We start from the raw sequence: 22,151 nt of genomic DNA, 5'->3' as shown, positions 1-22,151 counted from the left end.
TGTTACCTCATCTTTTTCTGGTTTCTCTAAAACTGGTGGAATTTTTTGCCTCCCATCCCCACAGCAAAATCAAAACCTCAGGGGCACTAGCAAAGAGCCTTACCTTCTTTCAGCATGCCCACTTTTAAACACTTCATGAAGCGGCAAGCCTGGCAGGATTTACGTCTGCGCTTTGTGATTTCACATTCATTCGTGGCAGGGCAGCTGTATTCTATATTGCCTAAAACACAAGTTTGAAGAAAAGTTGTCATATTTGCAAGATCCAGGAAACATTAGCTTCCCAAAGGCAATGTCAACTCTATTATTCTTACTCTCCCACCCCAAAAAATGTCACATGAGACTCAAGAGAAATGTCATAAATATCATCAAGCTGGATGCTCTGCTATAATCACAAAAGATACGTGGGGCAAGGAGAACAAACATGGTGAAATGCTTCAAAAGATGAAGTTTAAAATTAGCCTTCAAAACATTATGCTGAGTCCACCCATGCAAAGTTAGAGTCTTCCAGAGTCTTATGATCCAAAAGAATTTCAAAATAGATTATGTTCATGAAAACACAAATATCAAAACCAGATTCTTGGATTGTCAATCCTGGATTTATTCTGGTTCCTAATACTTTGGTGCATCAGGCTTATTGTCTTTCTGACACTGAACAGTATAAACTTCACTGTGGAAAATGATATGTAAACAAATATGGCATGTTATAGTAAGCTCCTAGAGGGTAGGGACAGAAATTACATAGTTGTTGCTTTAGCACTTACCAGAGCCTTACAACACAATTCTGTGCTTGGTAAATGCTTACTGATCATGGTGATGATAATGAAGATGATGGTCATCATCATTATCATCCTCATCATGATGTGTGTTACATAATTTGCATAATTAATTCCAAACACTGAAGTTCCCTGATGTTAGAACAAAGAATAAACTGCTATGAAATTATATATTTTTAAGATTAGACTTTGTATCATTTATGGTAGTACCTACATATTTAAAATGGCAACTAAGAAACCAGAAGAAGATCCAAACTAAATTTTTTTTTTCAATTAGTACCAATGGCAGTGTGTGGGATGTGCTCTGGGGTTGCCTACAGCTTTGTAAAGAAGCTGCCTTTAAAATAAAGCTTTTCTCCCCAATCAGCTCTGTCACATAGTGCTTGAAGGTCTTTCGTTACTTCCTAACCCTTTCCCCTTGTGATTAAGTGCATTAGTATCTTAATGAAAATGCATTCCGTTTATTGCCCTCTTGGGAAGGGGGAGGTCATCACACCAAATGCATAAATTGTCATCAGAGACGGTCCGAGCATAATTGCAATTTTGCTGCTCCGTGTTTGCAATACTCAGGGTCCGTCCAAGTCCCCTGAAACATGAGCAGATTCTAGTAATTAGCATAGAGTCTGCCTGGGAACACAGCATTGATGAAATATTTCAGAGTTAATCACACTTTGTAAACACTGATTTATATTGACTACCTTTCTTCAGACTGACGTCTCCTCATTAAATATCACATTAGTGGATTGCAGGGTAGTACAAAGACTCAACTACTCAGCAACTGCTAATTCAACAAGAAGTAATACCTAACCACTTCTAACTACTGAAAACTGGTTAAGTATGCATGACTTGAAAAAAACACATTATAGTTTGAGATAGCCTATCAGAATTGCCTAAATTAGCATTCTAATTCAGGGCATTTATAATAATAAAAGCAACTACTTTTTAACAGGAGGTTAAATAATAAGAGTAATATTCATTGCATCAACAGAAGTATATACCATCACCTTCCTTGGAGATATTACTGATGCTATACTCTTAGAAAACCAAGGATAAGTCAAAGAAACCAGAGTGGCCGGGTCACAGCTAAGAATAAAAGGATTTATAATCTGAACTTTAGATGAACCACTTTTCACTGCAGAGTTTCTTCAACCATCTCTGAATATTTATTTTGCATCAAAAGAGTGTTGCTAGTAATTTTCTAAGGGTTAATTAGTATTCTACTACTAGATCCTTCCACCCTGTTCGGCTCCCCCTATACTTACTTAAAAAGAAACAGGCCTTTGCTGTCTTAGGAAGGACTGAACAGTGACTGCTTAAAAGGATCAGAAAGAAAGAAAAAAAAAAGTTTGCCAAACAGCATTCTTTTCCTTTTTTCTGCCTGAAAAGTCAGTATGAAGTAACACTTTCATCACTTCCCTTATCAAGGCATGAGTGCTAGTCCTACGCACCTTTAACCCAGTGCTAAAAACTTCTACCAGGATGATCCACTGCCACAAACATAATCATCATTCTTTTAAAACCTGTTCCACTTCCTCTTTGAAAACTGTATCCCCATCCTTCACATCAACAAACTTCTGACAAGAATGCACATCAGGCATGTGTGAGCTCACACCTGGACTATGGCAGTTATCCCCTTCCTGGGCTTTTTGCCTCCGTCCTGACCCACTCTAATCCATGTGGCATACCGCTGTCATCTTCCTTTCCCTAGGACTGCTTTGATCACGTCATTATGCTGATTTTAAAAAATCAATAGAATTATTTGCCTTCCTGAATGAAATATAAACTATAAGGCTTACGAACAGGGTCTTCTCCCAGCCTTTCATTTATTTTCCAGCAAAATTGCTATTATTACCTGACATGAACTTTTTGAGGCAGCCAATTTGATTTATTCAGTTTTTGCTAAGTGTCCTTCAGACTTTCCTCTGAGAATTATCTATCTTTGCCACTTTTTCTTCTTAAAATTATTTCCAAGCCTCCTTGTTCAACTCCAACTCCATCCCAATCTTTCACGAAAACTTCTCTGACTATCCCAGCAGAAAATGATTTCTTGGTTTTCATATTTTTTCAGGTACTCTCATCACATCCAGACAGATAATATTTTGTTATACCTTTCATACACATATTACCCATTGGATGGTAAGACACTAGAGGACAATGGACATTTCTAATGCAGTATAAAAACCATCCAAGCCAGGTGCAGTGGCTCACGCCTGTAATTCCAACACTTTGGGAGGCCGAGGCAGGTGAATCATTTGAGGTCAGGAGTTCAAGACCAGCTTGGCTAACATGGCAAAACCCTATCTCTACCAAAAAAAAAAAAAAAAAAAAGAAAAATAAGCCAGGCATAGTGGTATGAACCTTTAGTCCCAGCCTCTTGGAAGGTCGAGGTGGGAGAATTGCTTGAACCCAGAAGGCAGAGGTTTCAGTGAGCCAAGATCATGCCACTGCACTCCAGCCTGGGCAACAGAGCAAGACTTCATCCCCACCCTCCAAAAAAAAAAAAAATCCACCAAAAAGTAATATATAAGTAAAAGAATATACTTATAATAACTTAGAATTTTCTTATCTCAGGGTCATTATTATGAACATTAATTATGGTGTTATAATGCAGTGTCACAGGATCAAGTGAGCTGCATGTCCCATTAGGAAGCAATGTTAAAAACAGTAGGAAAATCATTCCACAAATAATTTAAAAAATAGAAGAAAAAGCCAGGAGCGATGGCTCACACCTGTAATCCAGCACTTTGGGAGGCCGAGGAGGGTGAATCGCTTGAGGTCAGAAGCTCAAGACAAGCCTGACCAACATGGTGAAACCCCATCTCTACTAAAAATATAAAATTAGCCAGGTGTGGTGGTGCATGCCTGTAATCCTAGCTGCGTGAGAGGCTGAGGCAGGAGAATTGCTTGAACCCAGGAGAAGGAGGCTGCTGTGAGCCGAGATCGTGCCATTGCACTCCAGCCTGGGCAATAAGAGCGAAACTCTGTTTCAAAAAAAAAAAATAAAGTCTAGTTAATTTTTTGAAATCGTCAACAGTAGCTTTGACAAAAATGGAAAAAAAGTGTGGCAAAAGGGGAAAGATTATGAAAAAAATACAAAAGCTTCTGAGGAGTAAAGTGTGAATAAAAGAGGAAATCATAAAGGAAATTATATATACAGGAAATAAAAATCCATACTGATATGAATAGGATAAGAATAAAAGGAAAACAAAATAATACAGATAGATGGTGCTAAATGAGTTACATAATTTTTATCTTACTTTATAATTGGAGCTACATTGGAGAAAATATTTAGGATTGATTCAATAATAGCAGCTAAATCTATGAATGACTCATCTAGGAATAATTACGTAAAGATTTTAAATCTCTTAAAAAGGCAGAAGGGAATCTGTCAAATAATGATATGAGAGTTTTAGATCACATTTAAAGGACTCTGGTCTCCTTTCTATCCATTACATTCTGTAATTCTTCAATGATAAGGAGAAATGTAAAAGCAGGGGAGGTTTTCCTAGTGTGTTAGAATGAAGTCTTAAAGTAGAACCTCTGTCTTATTCCTTGTTGAATCCTCAGTGCTAATCAATCAGCCAGGAGTTTTGTATTACGGCTGGTTTGGATTAGAGAGAGGTGGTTCCTGATATTAAGGAGTCCACCGAGAGGAGACAAGACGTGTAAATACACAATACATTTTAGTGGGTGGTGTCATGGTTCAGGATGCAGTACTGGCGTACTGGCAAGTACATACATTCCCACAAACTCAGGGATTATGCTTAGGAAGATCAGCAAATTCTCCAAATAGGAGCAAATGCTTGAACTATGCCATGAAAAGTAAAGAAATGACTACATTGGGGTAAAGGACTCTTCCCAGAGCGACAGCAAATACAACATACGTGTAAAAATTTCACCATGAATGGATGGAAATCAGTGGTCCTAGCATCTTCACAAATGATATAGTTTCAGCTGAAGTGTATAGAAATTGCTTCTGATAAACGGGGTCTCTTTCACAAATATTTTCTTTCAATAAAGTTGCCTTGACACATACGGATAATAACCTTGATTTCACTAAGTGACTCTGGTTTATATCTTGAAAAACAAGTCAACATCATTCTAAATAACTTATTTGCTTTATTTGCTGGAGGAAAACCTCTCTAATTTCCAGGCCCTCCCATTGAGTTACTTAGTTCATTGTTGTCGGCTATGATCACCCACCCAACAAAGACTTTGATCCATGTTAGAGTCTACAGAGATTGTGCCCTTGAAAAACCTTCCCTGGTGCTTTTTCTATTCAATAAAGAAAGCATTTTATCCTAAAAATGTGCTGCCCCAAGCACCTGGGTAACAATGTTACATCTATTTTGGTAATGGTTCAAAGACATGACTCCCAGTAGACCATATGATCTCTATGGGGCACTTGTTTTCCTTCCATTCTCTAAAAGTGGAAACTAGACGAAAATATTTCCAATAGCAACTATGGGCACCTGGAATGTGAACACTGGATATTCACTCAGGAGGATGCAGAAGTTATTGTTCACAGCATAGGATTTTCATTTCAGACACGGAGTTTTCTTGGATTATAGCTTGCTATTTTCTGGGACACATTTGTTAGATGGCACCAGGGACTGAATTGGGCAGCTACTGATGACACGACTGGAATTTTCCCAGTTTCGTCAATAGCTAGGGAAGTGTGCTCTGCTGCAGAGGGAACCAAATCAACATGGAAGCTCTCGGTTTTTAAACCAGGCTGACAAGAAAGATAGAGCAATTTATAATATCTCCTGGCGGCTTTTCAGAAAGTCCCGGGCTCTGATTACTTATTTCAGAGTCTTTTGTGCAATTAGTTTGCAGGCAATATAATTTTCTCACTTACTGCTTAATAGAATCTTGCAGCTAGCTGGCGGATAGAATAACAGGGTGTATGTAAAACTCCAGCCTGGAGTGCCAGTGGATAATTTGTATATTCCTTTCAGTCACTTAATGGACTTTTACAGTTTGGCAGTGAAAGGGCTGAATGATGTAAATTAGCATGGCATCTCAAAATAAAAATATATGTCAAATCTTTATTCCTGAATCACATCACTCCCACATGGTAATGATGCATTTGGATTTATGTAGTTCCTAAGACTTGTCTTCTTTTTCATACCTACAGACATCATAATTGTAAAGCCAATTTGAAGGCATCTGTATATTTCTCCCAATTGTTTTAATTTTATTAACAGAACCAAATAGCTTGCAATGACCCACAGGGCACTCCAAGTGGGGTTTATCCAGTTGCTTTTCAACATTAAGTGATTTAAAAATAATGGGATTTGCCTCAGTACACAATTACAGAGCATTGGAATCATGCAGGCAATAATCTGTAGTATTTTTGTTTTAAAGGCCCTAAAACATAAACAAGAAAGAAAGAAAGAAAACTCTGTCTTTATTGTATAGTGGCAAAGGTTTTTTTCCATTTTTACAGTGATCTAACTTTCCTTTTTTTCTTTGTTTTTCTTTCTTATTTTCAATGCTTCGTTTCTAGCTATTCTGTGCTCATTTCCACCTGAAAGAGAAAATAATACTATCTATAGCTGAGATTCATATTATGGAATAGTAATTTATTCTATATCTGTAACTTTTAAAAAGTCATAATTACATCAATGCACATGTAAGTTAAGGGAGTTATTTGTTTTTCAAAGAAGGCGTCCACAGTTCGACTTTAAACAAGTTGTGTAGGAACACTACATCTGTTCTCAAGGGATTCCACCAAATACTTTTTGGTGCTTCCTTTAGAACTGCCACCAGAGCCACTTTACAAGGTATAAACAGGGCTTGGGAGGCCCTATATTATACCTCATTTTCACCCAAACGTATTGCCCTTTGCATTTTGACATGAAGCCAGATGATTTTTGTTCATTACTAAATTTTAAGTCTACCCTTAAAGGTCAATGATTTGCCATCACTGAAGCTATTGTGAGACTCTGTCTCAGGCTCTAAAAGAGGATTTCCAAAAATACTATAAGGAATGGGTACTATCACTCTACTAATGGGACCCCAGACCACCTGCCAGGTGAGGTTGTGGCATACTGAAGTGGGAGGAGAGGAGCATCACATCAGGTTAATAGTTAGAGCTGGCTCTTATCAAAGCAATTTCATACACAGGAGTGTGCACAAATCTCATGCTCTTTGCCTCTGCACTGTCTCTCTACCCCATAAAAAATGAGGTGGGGGAGAGGAGGGTATAGACAAGACCTTTTGCAGGTTGGTTCTTTAGCATTCTATAGGATTAAATTCTGACAATCATAAATGTAGTATATAAGAGGCATACAGCATAGCGGTGCAAATTGCTGCATTTTCAAGGTGAAACTCAAGCCTCACTTCCAAATAGGAATGGATGATGCTTTGCCCTTAAGGAAAAAAGACTGGAAGGACATTCACAAGCAGGCAGGCTTTTAAACCCTCAGCAATGTCTAGTGACTGGAGATCACACACTCTGGTTTCATCCTACAGTGTCGTGTGTTTGGGAGAGTCACCAAGGCTGCAGTCTGTGCCAGTACTGGCCACCTCCCTGTGCAAAATTTCTAACAGTAAGATTCTATTCCTCCCCTGTATTGAATGAAAAATGCTTAGCTTTTAAAAATGCTATAAAATGAGGACAAATTACTTAGCCTTGATTTTTTTCCAGTTTAAAAAAAACTACATCTTCCCTCAGGTTCCCCTAACTTTGTAAACATGGGCATTCCTTTATCACTTTAATTCTGCAACCATCAACTAAACACTAGGCATTGTGCATGTTCATTTTAGGACAAAATTTTTGTATGTCCATTCTATGTCCATCTTTAGCATATTACTTTGCATACAGTTGAGAAAAATGTCTGAGGAGGAATGTGTGATAGGAGGGGAGGAGAAAAGAAAGAGGCCAGGCACTGTGGCTCATGCTGTAATCACAGCACTTTGGAAGGCCGAGGCAGGTGGATCACCTGAGGTCAGGAGTTCGAAACCAGCCTGGCCAACATGGCGAAACCCCATCTCTACTAAAAATACAAAAAAAAAAAAAAAATAGCCAGGCATGGTTGTGCGCACCTGTAATCCCAGCTACTCAGGAGGCTGAGGCAGGAGAATCACTTGAACCCAGAAGGCGGAGGTTGGAGTGAGCTGAAATCGTGCCACTGCAGTCCAGCCTGGGTGAGAAAGCAAGACTGTCTCCAAAAAAGAAAGGAAAAGAAGAGAAGAGAAGAGAAGAGAAGAGAAGAGAAATAAAGAAAAGAAAAGAAAAGAAAAGAAGAAAAGAAAAGAAAAGAAGAGAAAATGCAAACCTAGGTTCAAGTTCCAGCTCTACCATGTTATTGGCTGTGTGAACTTGAACTAGTTGCCTTTGTTACCCTCAGTTTGCTAAAGTACAAAAGAGGAATAATCATATCTGCTTTATAACTTTGTAAGAATTATGTGAAATGAAGATATTAAGATCATATACATACAGTTTTGGTCCCTTTTCTGAGGAAAAAGGAGAGAACTGTCTTAAGATCCCATTTATTGTTATTTACCTTGAATCCTAAGGCTTTAATCTCCAGTTTGCAAATATTATAAAATAAAACCACCTTCCTCAGATTTATACAAGGATGTGAAAATGAATATGCCATTCACTCAGAAACACTGAAAGAAGATTTTGTCCTTGCAACACTTCTAGGCAGAGCATTTAGCTATGTTTTACAGATATTGAGAAGGAAAGGAAGAGAGTTGTTCTTAAAAGTACCAAAATGTCTGAGAAGTGAGTTTGTGAGGCATCAACCACATCTCATGAACACTTCCTGTCTCTACCTTGGAGCACACACAGTGCCTATCGTTGGGTATGATCTGATTAGAACAGAGGGCAAAACATTTGCAAAGCTCTTCAAAAATCTTATCCCAGCCTTATCTCTTGCCACAGTCCCAGGTCGACTGCTACCCCATCTCAAGCTCACCCCCTTGTCTGAAACCCACATGGCATTACCTGAAGTTCCTAGAAAGCAGCATCCTTTCCTATTGCTCCTCTCTATGTGCTGCTTCTATCATTTCTTCAGTGAGATGATCCCAGGGCTCCCAAGACTGAGTTAGGGGTCTTTGTGGATGTAACTAGTTCATCCCGTACTTACCTTTCAGGTGAGTCCCTCTCTTAGCACTTAACACACCTTATTATATGTGTCTGTGGAATTGCCCCCTTCCTGTCCCAACTGTATATTCTTTGAGGGCAGCGTCTTACTCCTTTCAGAATCCCCTGTGTCCAAGAGAGTGTCAGGTCAAGTCAATGACCCATAGGAAACATTCATTTGTCAACTTAATTTTTAGTGAGTCTGTTATTCATTCCCCCATTTTAGTGTTTAGCTTCAAATTATTCATTAAAAATTTAGAATAAAAGTGTTAGCAATTCACTAGTAGTATATTATTTGGCATAAAACAACACAGACTTATAGGATATTTGATTTCAAAGAGATTCTAAATTCCAGTTGCTTCAGCCCCCTTGTTTTATATAGAAGACCATAAAAGGGGTAAATATGTAATGACTTATCTATTATCACTAGAACCTATGATTGCTCCACCCTCTTTATAAGAATATGGGCTAGTTAACTGCAGAAATGAGACTAAAACTGAGATATCCCAACATCCAGTTCAATGGCCTTTAAATGCATCCACAAATACTTAGATATCAATACCTAAGAACAGGAGAATAACAAACACTAAGACTCACAGGTACTCTTTGGTGTGCTTTACATTATGAACTACCATTTCGTGATTAGAGATTTAAGGCAGAGAGAGAATAAGGTAACATACCCAGAATCATATAGCTAACAAGCACTAGAGCCAGGATTTGAACCCAGGCAATCTGGATCCAAAGTCTGTGCTCTTAAATATGAGGCATGCTGCCTAACTCTAATCTTTTAAAAGTAATTAATTGAATGTTGTTTAGAATAGAAATAAAAATGAACATTCCATCTTCTGAAAGAGCACTTTGTGTAGCTGTTGCTGTTGCTATTGTTGCCAGTCAGAAAGGAAATTTTGACGCCTGACATAGGAGCCTGAGAGTGATAGGTTCAGGGTGGATCTTGGCATTGTCTTTTGCTGTTGTCAGACTTATGCTGTAAGGGCAGCTGTGGGATAGGATAGGGTTGCTTTTAGAGAACGGAATCTCTCAACACCTCAAAAAGAAATCCCTCAACTTGTCTCTGTACCAGTATGGTTGGTGGCTGGTTTAATTCCACAGAAACCAAACAGAGCATGTCACCAAAGCAACAGGTGTCAGGTTGTACACAATGCATTTTAACAATCCCAAAATAATGTTCTTGTTCCTGATGGGAAAAAAAAAGTAATCCATAATCATGAGGGTGTGTTCGGAATACATTTAAAAAGGACTGGTAAGTGTATAATAAAAATACATTGGTGAAAATGATGGAGAATATAAATGTCTCTCATCCAAGGACTAAAGAAATTCAATGTTTTTAGTTCTGATATAATGATGTCTTCTTGTAAAAGGCAACTGTTTTTTACAGTGTAAAATGCATATCCTACATGATGTGTACAGTCTCTTCTTCTTAGTTTTTAAGCTCTTGCAGTACACAGATCATGTCACAGATGTCCTTATAAAAGAGCTTAAAGGTGACCACTGCCACAAGAAATATATGATGTCTGAGCTGACTATAACCTCCAAATTTGCTGTGCTCTCTATCCAACATCAATTTTTACATGTCATTCTTCTACCAGTGAATTTTAAACAACCTTGATGCAAGTCTGCTTATCTTTCTTTCAAAACATGCAACAACAACAAAAGCCTTGTTAATAAAATATTCTTGGAAAAGAAAGCAATGCTAATTACATCTAATGCATTCACTATCTTTGGATGGAAACAGTTTCAATGTGTACATTTTATGGTGACTTTTGCAGACCGGTACAAATCCATATGACCAGTTAGAGGCATTTGGATGATACCCTATATGATAAAAGCAGTTGATTCTTAAATAGAAATTTTACTTCTTGAGATTTCCCTTCTACCTTAAACAAGTATAACCCTTTCTAATACCATCCCTAAGTGCTTCTGTTCTTGGATGCTATCAATGTGCCCAAAGTTTGTCAGAGAAGAAAAAATGGAATTAGAGTTTGCTTTTAAGATCAAGTTCATATATTCAACAAATATCTGCATCCTCTAAAATTAATACTGATTTGGGGAACTCCTTGACATAAGTAATGGTAATTGATCTGTGTGTAAGCTGTAGGAGGCAGTATAACATATAGATTACGAGCTAACATACTGGAGTCAAATTGGGCTGCCTTGTTCTACCATTTTCCATGTGACTTTGGAGCAGCTCTTAAATTTGGAGTTACCTTCTTTATGAATGACATGTGGATGGGTAATAATAATTGATACATTATGGGATTGCTATTAACATTAAGTAAGATCATGTATTTAAGATGCTTAGCAGAGTTCCTGACAGAGAGTGAGTATTGATTATAATATTAGCAATAATTACAACATCATTACTGTACTCAGGGAAGGAATGCAGGAGAAAGAGCTAAGAGGGACTCAAGAAGTGCCCAGGTAATGGTTCTCAGCACAGAAGTAAGGAAATGCTAGCCAGAGAATTTCTTCTGGCCTTGTGCTTGTCAGCCAAAAGACAAAGAACTGATGTCTGAGTCAAAAGGCACTTTGTGAGAAGCAAAAGCAAACAAACCAACCAAAGAGTATGCCATGGACTCAGTCATAAAAGAAGGTAAAACATTCAAAAAACAGTAATTACCCCAAGGGTCAGGGAACTCAGATAGCTCTGCTGGCTGGATTGAGAGAAAGGCGAGGAAAGCCCAGAAAACAATGGAAGCTCCTGGCATGTAGTCGGTACCTGAAGTTTAAAATAAAATCTGTATACCTGAACTGTCTTCTATGTTAGGGATTTCAGATAGGTGCCTCACATCCCCCAGGAAGAGTAAGAGAGAAAAGTATAGAGGAAAACTTAGCAGAGAGAGTGGGGGGGTTCCTGTTTGATGATTGTCCAAGGGACATAGGATAAAAATGCCTCCTCCACTGTGGGATATTTGTTTAACTCTAACTCTTCCACAGAAGAGCAGGGGTTTGGTTGGCAAGCTTTTTTGAAATGGCCAGATTGTACATATTTTTGTCTTTGCAGGTCATTCAGTCTCTGCTGTGACTCCTTAACTCAGCTGCTGTAGCACAAAAGCAGCCACAGACCATACTAGAATAGGTGTGGCCATGTTCCAATAAAACTTTCTTTAGCAAAATGGATTTGGCCCGCAGGCCTTGGTTTAGCCATCTCTTGTCTAAACCATATGGACAAAAGGCTGCAACGACAAAAATACTTTACATTCTATTATCCATTATTTCCTTTCTTGCTCACGACTCTGTAAGGTAGTTTCCCCCAAGTTAGGTACAGAAACTTTTTAAAGAAATCTTTGTAAATTGATAATAACTGAGAAGAACAAATGGAAGAATGAGTTGGAAAACTTTTACTTTAAGTATCACAAAATTTGAAATTGTTCTCCATATAAAACATAGGCGAAAGCTCTGGGGCACAGTGAGGTTTTTCCAAAAGCAGGAGGTACTTTGGGAGTAGTGAAGATGCTCTGGAGGCAAAAGCAGGGAAAAAAAGGTACACTTGAGGACAACACATTGGGCTACATTCCTTCCTTTGAAGATTTTTGTGCTTATCTCTGATCGTCCTCAAATGGAAACTGTAAATAGTATGCACTGAAAAGAAAATGGATATCAGAATGTAGATTTGGGATATGTATTCAGATTCATTCTAAAGGTAAATTCATATTTTCAGCTCTACATTCTAAATTAACAAAGATGTCCTTGAACTAAATAATCTCTCAGTAGTATTCTTTCTAGTATTATCAGAGATGCCCTTTTCTTAAGTCTGCTCAAACCAAGATAAAATGGATTTAATTCCAAATAATACAGCAACTTTTTGTTAAAAATAGATTAAAAAAATTTTTCTCTTTCTATCATTCATCATAAGAAAAACAAAAAAAGAGACCAAGAGCAACAACAACAACAACAACAACAACAAAAAGGGATTGATTCTGAGCTGCCTTCTGGAGTGGTCACAAAGTTTATGCAAATGGACAATTATTCTCACATCAAAACAGGAGAGAAATAAGCCTCTTTCTTCCTAAAATAAATAATTAAAGAATACAGAAGTGTCATTAGTGGTGACAGATTTTTAGGATCAGTTTAAGACTAACAAACAAAAATTGGGTGGATAAAGGAATGTCAGATGATAAAAATCCAGAGAACTGACACAGGAAATGGAAATGGTGGTGGCACTGAAGAGTTGCGCTCTCAAGCTTCACATTTAAGGGATTTCTAAAAATGAATTACAAAACGTTTAGGTATTTTTAAGACTTAGTTCTTACTGTCTCCTTTCTAAAAACCTTGAATATTATCTAATCATAACATTTGGCATATTCTTAATTCCTCATTTTTATTTTAATAACTTAAACAATTTTGCCCATGGATTAAAATTCTCTGAAGAAAAATACAATCTAAAATCATTCAATCTTTTAAAAGCTTTTAAAATATATAAGGCAGTGTAATGAAGGGGTTAAGAGGACAGGCTCTGGGTTCAAGATTTCGGGGACCCAGTTGTTCTTTGGGCAATTACTTCTCTGTGCCTCAAGTTCCACATCTATAAAAGAAGATAATATAATCATGATAGAAGTGCCTACTTCATTGGGATGATTAAAGAAATGAGATAATTAATGTAAAGCACATAGAACAATGTGTGACACTTTGCAAAATCAAATATATTCATTATTATTATAAATTAAACTAATATATTTATTATTACTATTAATATTATTGGTTAACAAATTCTTCACCTAAAGCCATTGCATTTAGCTCAGGAATCTTAAGACAGCTATGTACATTATCCATATATATAAAATTACTTATGGATAAGCCTAAGGTGATAAAAGATTAGAACTTTGGTGTATATATAAATTTGGTATATCTATAAAATCTCTCAAAAATATTTAAACATTCACCTCCTACCCATTAGGAAGGTTGCTACTGAAGAAAAAAAAAACAGAAAATAACCAAGCACTGAAAAGAATATGAAGAAATTAGAACACCTGTGCTCTGTTGATGGTAATATAAAATTGTACTGCCGCTCTAGAAAACAGTACGGGAGTTCTTCTAAGAATCATAAATAGAATTACCATGTGATCCAGTAATTTCACTTCTTGGTGTATGCATACATCCAAAAGAATTAAAAATAGGATCTCAAACAAGTATTTGTACACCCATGTTCACTGCAGTATTATTTACAATAGCCAAGAGATGGAAGCAACATAAATGTCAGCCAAGAGAGGAATGCACAAAGAAAACGTGGTCTATCCATACAGTGGAATGTAGTAGTCCTCTCTTATTTGCGATTTCACTTTCAGCAGTTTCAATTACCCAAGGTACAGTACAGTAAAATATTTTGAGAGACAGAGAGACCACATTCACATAACTTTTAGTACTGTATATTGTTATAATTGTCCTATTTTAGTATTAGTTATTTTTGTTAATCTCTTACTGGGCCTAATCTATAAATTAAACTTTATCAAGATATGTATGTATAGAAAAAAAAAATCCTCATCTCTATACAGTTCAGTCCCATCTGTGGTTTCAGGTATCCTCTGGGGGCCTTGGTACACATCCCCTGCAGATAATGGGGGACTCCTGTATTATTCCATTTTTAAAAAGAAATCCTGTCATGCACAATGACATGAATGAACTTTGATGATATTATGCTAAGTGAAATAAGCCAGTGACAAAAAGACAAAGACTGCATGATTCCACTTATATGAGATATCTAGAGCAGCCAAACTCATAGAAACAGAAAGAAGAATGGTGGCTAGCAGGGACTGGGGGTAGGGAGAAATGACGAGTTGTTTCATGAGTGCAGAGTTTACATCTGGCATGATGAAATACTAAAGACTCGTGAGCTATTGCACAATCATGTGCATATAGTTAACACTAATGTACTACACATTAAAAAAATGGTTAAGATGGTAAATTTTATGTTTCTTACCACATTTTTCAAGTTTAAATGTCACTTCTTTTAAATACAAACAGATTAGCTTTTAAGTATAAAAGCTAAAATACTACACCAGCATCCTGTACCTAATTTTGAGCTTATGTGAAACTTTTTAAATTGTATAAATCAGCTCCAATGACTAGGCCGTTACATCACTGAAGTCTCATTATCAGCAACTTTAAAAGAAAGTGAATTCATGTGGTTTATAACTTGAGTGAGTTAATGTGTTTTATAACTTCTAAGAAATTGTCTAAGTTCATCTAGTAGTATATCAGGAAAACACATCACTGCCCTGGGCTTTACCAAAAAAAGAAAATAAAATCCTGACCCATGACTTTTACTCATGTCCAAATTCTGAACCCCACCCAGCCATACCTCATGAGTTACCTAACAGCTTCTATAGTTTGACTTTTAACAAGAACTGATGATCCCTTTCTTACAGATTTAGCAAATCATATTGAGTCATATTCCCCCACAACTAGTTACCAAGCAAAAGTGACCCACATCAATAGGAACTTCTGACAACACAACTCTCATCATTCATTTTTTGTTTTCTTTCCTACATTTAGAGCGAACATTCTAATATACCCTATCTGGCTTTAGCCATAACCAATTTTGAGTTTACTGGAGGAATGGCTTTTATTGTATAACTATTTGAACATATGTACAAAAACATGCATTTTGAAAAATATAAAGCACAAAGTATCATTCCTACTGTTTTGCTCTCAAGCATTTAACATGCTGTTCAGTATACTGAGGCTATTCTAGCAGGGTCTGAAGCAGCCTTATTTGTCATGACTTGGTTCTGGGTTAAAGGAGCACAAGGAGGAATGAAGGAAAGCTATTAGAGTGCAAAGAAAGGCACTGATGTCTTTGTTTGGGAGTTTATCTTGTAATCAAAGAACTGCCTCCAGTACCTTCATCAAAACAAATAGTCATCAGATAATAGAGATTATGGATGGCATGTCCTCTGGGGAAAGTCCAGTGATCTGTAGGCAAAGAGTCAGCCACACCCGCTTCCTGAAAGTCCACTCACAAATGTAAAATTCCACCTTGCAAAAGGCAGAAAAGTCAATGGCATTTTTATAAGAATTAATTGGAAGTGATCTGTGAAGTCCCTTAGACTGGAACATAAAAACAACACAAACTTCCTTCTCAACAGTTACTTGCTAGGAGAGCTCAGAGACTTAACAGGTTGTAGTTTGGGGCAGGTTAAGAGAACTCTCCTCCCCCCAAAAAAAATCAGTGGAAGAAATGGTAATGCAAGGGCTTCTTTTCCATAAGAGAATGATTGAATCGGGAACAGGTATGTTTGAGTAACCCAGACGGGTCAGGATAGGGGATGCTCCCACACTGGAACCAGAGAGGCACCAGGTCTTATGCCAGCTGCACCCACAGTCAGCACCTGAAGGGCAGCTTTCCATCCACGCTACTCCGTCCGAGGACACTAGCTCAGGAGATCTATAGGGAATTGATTTTATTTTCTGAGTGCAGAGGGTTTTATTAAAGGAAAAATAAATAAGAGTACATGCTTTGATTAAGTATGCATGTGTAAAGAGAATTTATTCCAGAATTACATCCGTATTTTTTTGGATTCTAACATAGGCCATATCACACAGTAGAATCCATGAAATATGGGCTTATGTAACAGGTACTTTATAAGTTCTGTTAAAATATAAAGATAGAACTAAGTTTAGGCCGGGTGCAGTGGCTCATGCCTGTAATCCCAGCACATCGGGAGACGAAGGCGGGTGGATCACCTGAGGTCAGCAGTGTGAGACCAGCTTGGCAAACATGGTGAAACCCTGTCTCTACTAAAAGTACAAAAATTAGCCAGGCATAGTGGTGCATGCCTGTAATCCCAGCTACTCAGGAGGCTGAGGCACGAGAACCGCTTGAATCCGGGAGGCGGAGTTTGCAGTGAGCCAAGATCACCCCATTGCCCTCCAGCCTGGGCGACAGAGCAAGACTCCATCTCAAAAAAAAAAAAGATAGAACGAAGTTGAAAAATTATGAAAAAGCTTATCCCTTTATTAAATGTAACTATCATGAATTAGTGATATTGCTACTACAACATGTATTACTTAAAATAAATAAGGCTGGGCACAGTGGCTCACGCTAATCCTAGCACTTTGTAAGGCCAAGGCAGGTGGATCAACTGAGGTCAGGAGTTTGAGACCAGCCTGACTAACATGGTGAAATCCCGCCTCTACTAAAAAATATAAAAATTAGCCAGGTGTAGTGGCTGGCACCTGTAATACCAGCCACTCAGGAGGCTGAGGCAGAGGAATCCAGGAACTCAGGAGGTGGAGGTTGCAGTGAGCCAAGATCACACCATTGCACTCCAGCCTGGGTGACAGAACAAGACTCCATCTCAAAAAATAAATAAATAAATAAATAAATAAATAAATATTTAATATCAGCAGAGGAATATGAAACCCATACTATCACTTCTTCCAGATCACTGTGAAGTAACAGAGACAGTAGGAAAGAAGGTTACCCTTTTGCAAATACATTGCTAGGAAAGTTAATTTTGTTTGCCTAATTTGACATGAGCTATAGTTGGGCATTAAAAGTTTTGTTGCAAATTTGTGCCCATCCTGAATACCATTGGCATATACCCCTTACATGGGATAGGCTCTTACGTAGTGTCACCCAACAGGAAAATATACCCTACAAATCAAAGCTAAAATGATATGCCTATTTTAAATGACTTTCAAAATAGAGTAACGTAATGCTATGTGTTTAATAAACATGTAAATCACACCAGAGATTCTTTTTTCTGCAAACTAGAGTTTCTAATATTTGAAGGACAAAAATCTAGTGAGGATCATTACATTTTATTCTATTTTTCTTTCCTTGATCAAAGATCAACCATGAAATACAATCTCTGAAAATAATCACTCTGATTTTGCACAACCCAAAGATCTTTTTTCATCAGCCACTCTGTTACTTTGTCTTAATTTACACTGATTCTGTTTTCTAATTAGCTAGCCAACACACACACACACATATATTCACACATATATATTATAGTGCTCACAGATGTGTAGTTCAAACAGGCTTGAAATATCCAAACAGAGAAAAGAGACTAGAAAATTCTGAAGAAGTAAAAATATTCTGAAAAGGGAAATAATAGACTAAAAAAAGTCATTATGATAGAGATTGGGTTTCAATTTTATAAATGATATGTACACAAAACTGCCTAGGAAATCCTTTGGCATAAAAATCTTTTTCATAAATGTTGCCTGCAAGGAAGAAAAATAGGGTGTCTTGATTTAGAAGTTACCCAAACTACAACCAGCAGGTCAAATCCAGGTCTGGGCTTGTTTTTGAATGCCCTCAAGCTCAGAGTGGTTTTTTATATTTTTAAACAGCTTAAAAAAAAACAAAACAAAGAGTATGGAACAGAGAAGGCATGTGGCCCACAGATCCTGAGATATGTGATAACCTAAGATATTTAAACTATCTAATTTATTATCTGTCTCTTGAAAACGCCTGCTGACCAGTAGCTCCTTGACAACCTCAAAAGTATAATTTAGGTGACTTCCCAAGTCAGAACAAACCGTGGAAAAGGAATCACTACTCATTTGTCCCAAGAAGTGGTTCCAGTAAGTCAAAACCAGGAGAAGAAAAGCTAAATTATGCCGTTTTAGGACACCCATTCATACAGTACTTCTTCACCAAAAAAGAAAGATTGCAATACTTTTACTATTAAAATAAACACTGAACCTAACAATTAAAATAGCAAGAGTAGAATGATATTTGTTATTTATAATTTGGCAACTTTAATGCATTTCAAAAACTCAGACAACTGGCATCAAATGCAAGTGGAAAAGTCAAACATACAACGAAAGCAAGTTAAAAGTTAAAGAAGGCTGGGCGCGGTGGCTCATGCCTGTGATCCCAGCACTTGGGGAGGCCAAGGTGGGCAGATCACTTGAGGTCAGAAGTTTGAGACCAGCCTGGCCAACATAGTGAAACTCTGTCTCTACTAAAAATACAAAAATTAGCCAGGCTTGCTGGTGTGTGCCTGTAATCCTAGCTACTTGGGAAGCTGAGGCAGGAGAATCACTTGAACCCGGGAGGTGGACATTGCATTGAGCCAAGATGGCACCACTGCACTTTAGCCTGGGTAACAGAAAGAGACTCTGTCTCAAAAAAAAGAAAAAAAAAGTTAAAGCAATGAATTATAGACAACATTTCTTTGGAAAATATTACTTCTATATTTAATTTAACACTGCATTCAAACTGATAATCACTGTGATTCATCAAGTCAATTTAGACATTTCCATATTATTTTGGATTTCAATTTTATAACATATTAGAGTTTTAAAGCTCCCAATTACTATAAACTGAGGTAGTTATTTTCTGTAGACACTATTTGGGTTAAATACATTTTATTAGTTTCCTTTGGAAGGTTCATGTCATGTACACTCGATTTGTAAGTTCTTATTTTCTCTATGGCTGAAAACATTCTAAGACTGAAACAGCACATGATGGCAAAAGAAATGCAACACCAGGAAAGATCCTCTAGGACTACACTGCCTGCTTCAGGAAGGAGTCATACAATTCAGTGTAGTAAAGCAGTAGGTTGCATCACATCCAAGGGCTATGCCCGCATGCCTTTAGCACATGGCTTGCAGGAAAATGACTCATCTTAATGCCCCATGTTTAAGGTGAGATTTAGGCTCACATTAATGCCACTTTAGCCTCAGACAAGAAAAGCCCTTGCCTGAAGGCTGTGGGCTTTAGAAGGTATACGTAGCACAAGGATCCCACTCAAAGTGTGAAGGGAAAAAAGCCCAGCTGGAGCCGTCCCCTGCGTACACCTTGATCCTGAGTACCTGAGACCCTCAAACTCCCTGGCTAGATCACCACAAGCCCATGGAAGTGCCAGAGCCTGAGCGGGACTCTCTCTTGGGTCTGTTCTCTGGAAGCTAGACTGGACTAAACTGCCCTTCTGGTGTGCACATTAGACCTGTGTGTGGTCAAGGAACAGCTGTTTGGAAGGGGTCACTGGGCCTTAAACATGTGGGCAAGGGTGTCCACACTATGTACAAGATTGGGAGATAGAGGAGTGAGAAAGAAAGGGGATGGGCTGCAGGCTATGAACCAGCTCTCCTTGCACTGCCTCTCACTAACAGAAAATTGTTCCTTGGAGTCAAAGACTGACCAATAAAAAGTCAGTCTCTCAGGCTATTGTGAAGGTATAGTTGGTCAAATAAGAGACTAGAACAAATTTCACTTAGTGATTTGGTATCTTGATTTATAACATTAACATATTTACATATACTATGCAATATTTGGGTGCTTGCTGTACTCTTGTCCTAGGTCCTGCAGTGTTCAGAGTGGACTTAGTTCCATAATGGTCACTCCCACACCTCACACAGGGAAGATATGCTACTACTTCAGTGCCTAAATTTCACATGTGAAGCTTAACTGAGAATTTTATGTTTTATGCAAGTTCCAAAATTCAGGCTTGTTTTTTGATGTATGCAGTTTCCCATCCATATTCACAGGGAAATAAAGTTAATTAAGCACCATAAGCTAAATATAACTAAACAAATTTCCAGACAGTTCACCTAAATGCCTCCAATCATATAAAGGCACCATCAGTGAGAAATGGCTACAGGGAGAGAGGGTTTACGATCATAGCTAAAGGGTGGAGACAGCTGTGAGCTCTGGAAGGTGACATACCTGTCCTTCTAGTTTAGCATCAAGGATAACTCTGTGCTAGATTACATGAACCATCCAGCCTCTGGGTATCCCAGTCATATTCCCAATATCAACCAAAGTTAATAATTTAGTGTACATTTACTATGGGTCAAGTACTTCGATATTCATTCTCTCATGTAACCCTCATCACTTGGGAAACAGAGGAAAAGAGGGGTTAAGGTCTCACAGCTGGTAAGTGGCTGAGACTTGGGCCTGGCTTTATATAAATCCAAAACCGATGCTATAATGAACGTCTTTTTAAAATCTCATATTTTTAAATATGCAATTTCCCACCTTTTAAATGTGGGGGAAAGAAGAATACTTTATTTCTAGCACTATAATGAGCAGTTAGAATGGCTATATTATCTACACAAAGAAAACTATTTATAAAATTATTGTCTTTATTATATGGACATAAAAACTTCAGGAGGCTAGTGTTTTGTCTATTAAATAATGAAATATGTAATACTTGGGTATTACTTATACTTGGGTATAAGGATGTTTTCCTTCTCTTCCCTCCTTAACAAGAGTCTAGGGGAAACTCTTAATGAGAAGTTCCCAAAAAAAAGAAAAGAAAAGAAGGAAGGAAGGAAAGAAGGAAGGAAGGAAGGAAGGAAGGAAGGAAGGAAGGAAAGAAGGCAGACTCCAATCATTTATGAATTAAGGCCAAAATTGGAATTGGAAAAAAAATCAGAAGAATAACAATATCAAATCCCCAAAATTACTATGCCTAGAAAATGACATGAAATCACTGCTGCCACTGTAACCCTATTGCATGACAGGGTAGAGCTGTCAAAGTTTTGTAAAAAGTATTTTGGTCAGCCAAAAACAAAAACAAAACAGCAAAACTTTGGCTTCTACCCAACTAAATGCTGACATAATTCAATAGTTTTTCAATGATAACTTGAAAATAGTCAACAAGTAAAATATTCCTTTCTATTTACCTTTCATTGAAATCCATGATTAATTGTCTTTCACAACAGAAATAGCACATTCAGCTCTGAAAAGAACAATTTGTATTACTTTTCTCAAGATGTGGTCTGGATACATGTTCTTTTAGTGCCAAGTTTAAGAAGTATTTTTCCCAACTTTTTAAACGTATATATTTATTACACACTCGATAACCAATCCTAAAAATAAATTGTTAAAATAAGAAGTAAGATGGCTCATGCCTGTAATCCCAGCACTTTGGGAGGCTGAGGCAGGAGGATCATTTGAGGCCAGGAGTTTGAGACCAGCCTGGGCAACATAGGGAGATCCCGTCTCTACAAAAGAGTGAAAAATTAGGTAGGCATGGTAGTGCATGCCTGTTTTCCAGCTACTTGGGAGGCTGAGGGGGAGGGATCACTTGAGCCCAGGAGGTGAAGGCTGCAGTGAGCCGAGATCACATCACTGTACAACAGCCTGGGCAACACAGTGAGACCCTGTCTCAAAAATAATAAGAAGATATATTAAAAAGGAAAGATCTTAACAGATGATGGTGTACAAGAAAATGCCTATGGATGCACACGTCCCTTAAGTCAATGAGAGTAGAACTAGAACCAGGCCCTGGTGAGGCAGGAGTCACATTTATGTAACGGCCTGTCCATTGGGGCTCTAGTCTAGCAAGGCTTGTTGTCAA

The 22,151-nt window shown here is 37.7% G+C and overlaps 1 protein-coding gene across 17 annotated transcripts in view; it reads right to left on the bottom strand.

Annotated features, from left to right (window-relative positions):
• ESRRG (estrogen related receptor gamma) overlaps nucleotides 1-22,151 on the bottom strand; it is a 597,527-nt gene that overhangs the window by 151,976 nt on the left and 423,400 nt on the right. For all 17 annotated transcript variants that reach the window (XM_055108096.3, XM_055108111.3, XM_055108125.3 and 14 more), the window contains one exon: nucleotides 104-220. In XM_055108096.3, the coding sequence (XP_054964071.1) occupies nucleotides 104-220 (117 nt within the window). The remainder of the gene's footprint in view (nucleotides 1-103; nucleotides 221-22,151) is intronic.

The sequence above is a fragment of the Pan paniscus genome, chromosome 1, assembly GCF_029289425.2.
Source record: "Pan paniscus chromosome 1, NHGRI_mPanPan1-v2.0_pri, whole genome shotgun sequence".
Taxonomy (NCBI): Eukaryota; Metazoa; Chordata; class Mammalia; order Primates; family Hominidae; genus Pan; species Pan paniscus.
This window is presented reverse-complemented; position numbering and strand designations above follow the sequence as displayed.